Below are 6,726 nucleotides of genomic sequence, written 5' to 3'. Positions count from 1 at the left end.
TGCCTGCGGGGCCCGCGTGTCGGCTAAGCGAGGGCATGCGAAGGGGTGGAGCGCGTGCGTCGGCCAACGGGAAGGCGACGCGTGGGCGGAGCAGGTGGTGTGGCTGCTCATCGAGTCGTGCGCTCGGTGGAGGGAGGTTGCCGGGCCCCGGATCTTCTGTGGACCCGTAGAGCGTGTGTCGATACTTGGTTGACCCGTGCACTGTACACATGTCGAATTAGTCTGCGGATATACAAGATCACGTCTTGGAGCAAGAATAGCTAAAATTCTTAGCTAAATGAAGAGATAAACAGACTAGGTAAAAAATAAAAAGTTTTTCACGGGGTGAGGTATCCAACAACTTCTCCAAATTATCTTTTTAAATCAACTATCCTCTCCCTCAACCTCTCCCCACCCGACTTGGCACGGCGGCACGCCGGGCTGGCCCCGGCAGTGCGGCGTGCTGAGTGAAGCAGGCCGGTGGGGCATCCCCGGCGTCGAGCTCGGCCGCCGCCTGCCAGCTCTCGTCATCCGTTGCTGCTGCACTCCGCCGCTTCCTCCGTGAAGCAGGCATGCGTGGCGTCGAGAGTTTGGATGCCGCCTGCCAGCTGTGCCGTCTTGCTGCTGCTGCATCGAGCTCTCTCCCTATGTTTTCTTACCTGTTAATGGCGATTAGGCCCCAAATTCACCACTGTTTGGCCCGATTCCTGCAACTAATTTCAATTTCATACATCTAGGGTCGGATTTATCACTCAGAGCATCTAGAAGGAGGGTAATTCATGCCAAAAGTTCAAATTCCTAAGATTTCCCCCATCCCGTAACGATAGATGCAAAAATCCCCAAATTTCAGCAATCCTAGCCGCCGCCGCACATGAGCTCAAGGAGACGAGGAGGAGCGCGTCCGGCCGGCCTCCACCGTTGCGCATTGGCACCACGCGTCCGGCAGCCATCTCCTAGCATGAGCTCAGGAGGTGAGCGTCACAGTCGCCGTGAAGGGTCCCGCGTGGCGCAGGCTTGCCTCCGCCGAGGATCCCTTTATGGAGTCGCGTGCAGCCTCGGCCGCGGGCGCGCTCCGACGAGGGGGCCGCCGGCAGTGCTGTCTCCCTTGGCACGTCGACTGCGGTGCGAGATCCGGCGGCGGAGGGCGCTGGTCGTTGGTGAAGCCGCCGGCGATGCAAGAGGAGGAGGACAACGAGCAGGACAAGGTGCGAGAACGGGAACGGCGCGGGAAGGAGGACCGGGAGCGCGGGATTGGGGTGGATGCCGAGCTGCCGGAGTCGGCAAATATGCCTACCGAGCGTCAAGGAATGCCGAACGGGATACAATAGCTAGGATGAAAGCAAGTCTGTTGGATGGCCTTTTCATCGGATTTTTTGTCTTTTTACACAACCAAGTTCATTTAGCTAATCTGTTGGAGTTGCACTTAGGTTAATGGAGGTGGCGGCAGTTTCTAAGTAGTTTCACGTTTTGACATGTGACCTGTTTTAGTTCTGTCTTAAATTCAAAATGTAATCAAGTTTATTAAAAAAATATTAACATTTTGGTGTGCGGTGCTAAGATATGCTTCATGATGGATCTAATAAAATCAATTTGATGTACAGATGTGTTGTATAAAATTTGATTAAAATTAGAGAAACTAAAGGTAGGACAAAAATCAGAAGTGCTCGTATTTTGGAACAGAGGAGTGCTCTGTATAGGTTTAACACAACTCGTATTTTACAAACAGCACGGCCATTTTCTTCCCATGTTGGTGGATGCAAATAACAAAACACTTTTGATAGTGATGATTTTGTTAATTTTAAATTCCGCGCACTCCTGCTAGGAGGCTAGGAACATTGCCGCACCGGATCCGGAGTGGGAATGACGTGGCTCCGCGAGTTTTGAAGCTTTTGGACGTGCGATCCTAAAGCTGGCGAAGATATCCGGGCCTTGTTTGGTTGGTGCTAGATTTCTAGCACCAGTGAATAGTAAAAATTTTTGACCACAAATTATGGTGTTAAACAAAGTCAGTTTACAAAACCAACTTCAGAACTCTGCGCTAGTGACTATAAAGAATCTAACGAGGCCTTTGACCACGCGATTAGTGGACGATTACTGTAGCATCACTGTAGAAAATCATTGATTAATTACCGTCATTAGATTCGTCGCGAAAAATTACATCCATCCCTAAAAAGATTTTATAAATAGACTTCATTTAGTGCTTCATGCATGCGAGATTCTTTTTTCGGGAATTGTGCGTGCTAGAATTCTAGCACACCCAAACAAGACCCCGGTTGCTTTGAAAGCCCACGCACAGGAGTTGGATGGAGCCGCCAGCCAGACCATGTGTTCTGGATCCTTCTTTACTTTCCTAACGGGCCGTGTACATGCATCGAGCCCAACAGCGATTTTGATAGATTTAAAACACAGACAAGGCAGTGCCCAGCCCACTTATGCCCCGTGTTGCCGTGTTCGGGTGTTTCGGGCCTGCTGAACACGGATTCCTCTACAACTATACAAGATGGTTGTTGCTGTTGTTGTGTGTGTTTTTGGAAAAGATAGATGGAAGGTTGTCGTGTTGCCGCCAGGGCTTCATTTACCGACCGGACCGGTCAAACCGCCGGGGTCCGGTACCGGTATATCGGTCCGGTTTGACCGGAAACCGGTCGGTACCGATCGAATTCAAATTTGAATTCAAAAAACTCAGTTCAACCGGTTCGTACCGATATACCGGCCGGTTTAACCGGTTTGAATTCAAATCCAAATTTAAAATCGCATGTGTAACCGGTTTGGAACGGTATACCGGCCGGTTTGACCGGTTTACCAAGTGGGCCTTAATCGGCCGTCTCATTTTTTTCCTTTTCTTTTTTAGTTTAACTTTAAATACCCGAAAAGTATGTTAAACGAACGAATTTTTGAGAAAATTTGACACCATTAGATTCGTCGCACCTTGAAATTTTTTTTAGAAATTTTTCATTTTTTTGAATTTAAATTTAAATTTTGAATTTAAACCGATTTAGTACCGGACCGGACCGGTTTCCACCCTGGTTGCCGCTAGCTTTTCATACATGATGATCCGTGAGGGAGGGGGAGCGTGACCCTTGCACGCGAAGCAGGGACCATGATGGGTCCCCGTCGTTCTGCAGATCAGCTTTTTTTTTTGTGAAAGAAACTGCAGATCAGCTTGATTGCCGGCCGGATGGCCTACCCGGCCCTAGCATCACCTTCCCCATCCCATCATTGGTCTTGTTTAGTTTGGCAACACGCACACTTTCAGAAAAAAATCTCATATACATAAAATACTAAATAAAATCTATTTATAAAATTATTTTAGAAATCTATGTAATTTTTTCGCGATGAATTTAATAACAGTAATTAATCGATAATTTGCTATAGTAATTCTACAATAACTATTTTTTAATCACGCAGTCAAAGACTTCATTAGATTCTTTAGGATTACTGGCGCAGGATTCAGAAGTTGGTTTTGTAAACTAATTTTATTTGACATCATAATTAACGGTGAAAGTAACATGAGGACAAAACGCCATTCATCGGCCTCTTCCCCGAAACGTGGCGTGTCGCAGGAACCGGCATTTACCATTTCTGTCCAGACAGGCACAGAGCCCTCCCTTCCATCCCCGCCGTAGGGGGACGGACGTTGCGGCGACGCCGCAACAAGAACAAACAGCGACGAAACAACTGAACAAGCTAACTACACCTGCTGCAGCACTAGCTAATAACTATACTACCAACACTCGATGAATCTCCCTTGCTCATCGACGAACAAATGAACACAGCAGGACAGTAGATCGATTCACACTGCACCAAAAACCTTGTCGATCGGCCCTGTTCGGTTCGCTGGTTACCAGCCGCGGCTGGCGCTGCTACTGAGAGCACGGCACTGCACCAGCTGGTACTGCTACAGTGAAATGCGCTATTGCTACAGGGAAAAAAGGCAGCCGTAGGCCGTCGCTGCCTAGCGGTCCAGCCGGGGCCTTGCTAGAACGGCGCGGACGCCGTCCTCTGCAGCCGCCGTGGAGCTGCAGCAGCCCTCTTCCCCGGCGCCGACGCCGGCGCCTCGTCCGCGGCGGCCTCCTTGAGCTGCGCGCGCACATCACAACCACATGCATGCTGGTGTGAGACATCTGCAAAGCCAGCGAGCTCCTACCGCAAAGGAATAATACAGCTAGCAATGCAGCAAAGCTATACCGACCTCCTGGCAGAGCTTGGCGAGCTCCTCTTTCTCGGCGCGGAGGAGGCTCACCTCCTTCTCCAGCTCGCTCACGTACGCCATCCTCCGCAGGCGGGACCGCGCCGCCGACTCGCGGTTCTTCATCTTCCGCTCCCTCCGACGGTCGCCGCCGCCGCCGCCGCCGACCTGCAGCTGCAGCTGCTGCTCGGCGCGGCGCAGCATCTCCTGCTCCAGCACCTGGCGGGGGAACACGTTACCCGCGGCTGACGATGCCACGGCGGCGGGGCAGAGGCAGGCCGCGCCGGCGCCCGTCGGCCCCCACGCGAGCTGCTCCCCTCCCTGCTGCGGCTCCATCCTGGCTCTCTCAGTCACCGCTCGGAGGCGCTCGGCCCGGCTTCTCTTCTTGCCTCGACACACAGTGCTTCTTGTTTCTGAGCAGTGAGCAGCAGCACTGCCTGCAGCGCTGGGAAGAAAAAGTTTATGGCCAATTTTCAGAAAAAAAAAGGAAAAAGTTTACTCCCTCTGTCCCATAATAAACACACATTTGCGATTCAAAAATTTTCCCAAAATAAAGAAGCAAATAGTACAAAACTGACGGAAGGCTTCGAATGCTCTCGTCCACTCATTTGCTTCGGTGAAGCTTCATGAAGCTGGCAGACGCCCCCTACGGCTCTGCTATAGTTGGACAATGGGAGATGTTTCGAGGGGCAGTTTCGTCATTTGTTTTTCCTCTTGATTACCGTGTTTAGATCATTTTGCAAAAAGATGTAAAGATGGTATTTGAAGTATTAAATGAAGTCTATTTATAAAATTTTTTGTATAGATGAGTTGTAAATCGCGAGACGAATCTAATGATACTAATTAATCCATGTTTAATCAATAATTAACGGATGGTTACTGTAGCATCACTGTTGCAAATCATGGATTAAGTAGGCTCATTAGATTCGTCTCGCGATTTACAGTCCATTCATGCAAAAAGTTTTATAAATAAACTTCATTTAGTACTTCAAATTAACTAGATTCTGTTTCACTTTAATGTATTTACGACTTTTAACATGGCCTAACTTATTTTTGGGACGGAGGGAGTATGGCCGTCACCGGCAGTGCCAAGTGACATTTATGGCACACCCATTGGTGACAGGGCCCCGCCGCCGCAGCGCAGGGGAAGACTCTAGAGTACTCCGTACTCGTCGTCGTCGACTCGTCGTCAACGCGGCGCTGAACCGGCAGGCTTGGGGCCGGGGGCCGGGGGCCAGGCGCGCCACGCCAGAGCGGAGCAGGGCTGCCGCGGCAGCAGCCGTGTGGGGGCGCGGCGCACGGGATGTGAATAGCAAGGCCGTGTTAGGATAGCTTTTGGAAAAAAAAATCATAAAATTTTTTTAATGCTTTGACAATTAATTAGAGATATTAAATAAAATTTAATTATGAAACCACCTCCATAACTATAGTATTGTAGCAGTTATTGTAGCTAACGAGATCTTTGACCGTACGATTAGGGAATAATTAGGCGCGATTACTATAATATCACTGTAGCTAATCATGATGAAACTTAGTTTATTATATTCGTCTCGAAAAATTACACTCATCCGTGAAAAGATTTCGCAAATAAATTTCGTTTAGTATTTCATGCATGAATTCGTCTTCTTGTGAAATTTTTTTCATGGTTTAAACCAAATAAACACGGCCAACTCGGCTGTATTTGTCGAGCGGGCTTAACTTTACGACCAGTCTAAAAGTAAGTATTATGATAGAATATAAACATGCTGAATGATGAAGTGGGAGGAAGAGAAGAGAAGAGAGAGTGGAAGTGGACAGTAAGCTTACAACCAGTTTTGACAAAAAATCAAAAAAAATTATGAGATAGACAAATAGATCATGTATTAATGATGGAGAGCTAAACCACTATACAAGTGAGCTGAAAGATGAGCTACAAAGAGATTTGCAGCCAGCAATAGACTAAATCATTACTCTGTTTTAAGTGGAGGCTTTATGGGCACAACTATCTAAATTGAAAATTAGATAAATGTGGCAGATAAATTTTATGGTGATGAAACTCCACACATCACATGAAATCTCATTCTTCTATCTTCTTACCGTATCAGCAAAATTGATGATATTTAATATCATAAAATGCTCTATGAAGTTCCTATTGAGACTGGTCTTAAGCCATTTTTAATGAAAGTTTTATAAACACGATTATCTAGAGTGACACATCATCTAAAACTATTTGAAACTAGGATGAAACACTTCTCTATTAATGCATAGTTTTCTAGATTATGTGCAAAACACAATTTGTATAGGTAATTGTGTACACAATGCTGATATGGTAGCTTATTTAATGTCTACGAAACTCCCACGGAGAGTGTCCTTATATTAAAAAATCATAAATACGAATTTAATGAGCCTGATTAATCTTTAATGCTACAGTAAACATCTGCTAATCATAAATTAATTCTTCAACTCACAAATTAGTCTAAAAATCTGCAATTAATTTTATAGTTAGACTTTTATTTACTATACTTTTAGAAGTAAAATTTTACATGACTACTCCTGAATTGTAATCTCCCGGCACCTCT

The 6,726-nt window shown here is 46.9% G+C and overlaps 1 protein-coding gene across 4 annotated transcripts; it reads right to left on the bottom strand.

Annotated features, from left to right (window-relative positions):
• Positions 1-3,471: 3,471 nt before the first annotated feature.
• LOC120713781 (protein FD-like) lies at positions 3,472-4,868 on the bottom strand. 4 transcript variants are annotated; one of them, XM_039999754.1, is made up of 3 exons: positions 4,743-4,868; positions 4,172-4,613; positions 3,472-4,059 (listed from the first exon to the last, which is right to left on the bottom strand). In XM_039999754.1, exons 2-3 carry the CDS (start codon positions 4,502-4,504, stop codon positions 3,958-3,960), a joined length of 435 nt encoding a protein of 144 aa, XP_039855688.1. In that variant the 5' UTR covers positions 4,505-4,613; positions 4,743-4,868; the 3' UTR covers positions 3,472-3,957. The 4 variants fall into 4 exon arrangements, with proteins under 4 accessions (XP_039855688.1, XP_039855689.1, XP_039855687.1 ...); XM_039999755.1 differs by having other exon boundaries at positions 4,747-4,860; XM_039999753.1 differs by having other exon boundaries at positions 4,172-4,605; positions 4,693-4,831.
• Positions 4,869-6,726: the final 1,858 nt, after the last annotated feature.

The sequence above is a fragment of the Panicum virgatum genome, chromosome 6K (genome assembly GCF_016808335.1).
Source record: "Panicum virgatum strain AP13 chromosome 6K, P.virgatum_v5, whole genome shotgun sequence".
Classification (NCBI taxonomy): Eukaryota; Viridiplantae; Streptophyta; class Magnoliopsida; order Poales; family Poaceae; genus Panicum; species Panicum virgatum.
The sequence above is the reverse complement of the archived record's forward strand: the minus strand, read 5'-3'. Positions and strand labels throughout refer to the sequence as shown.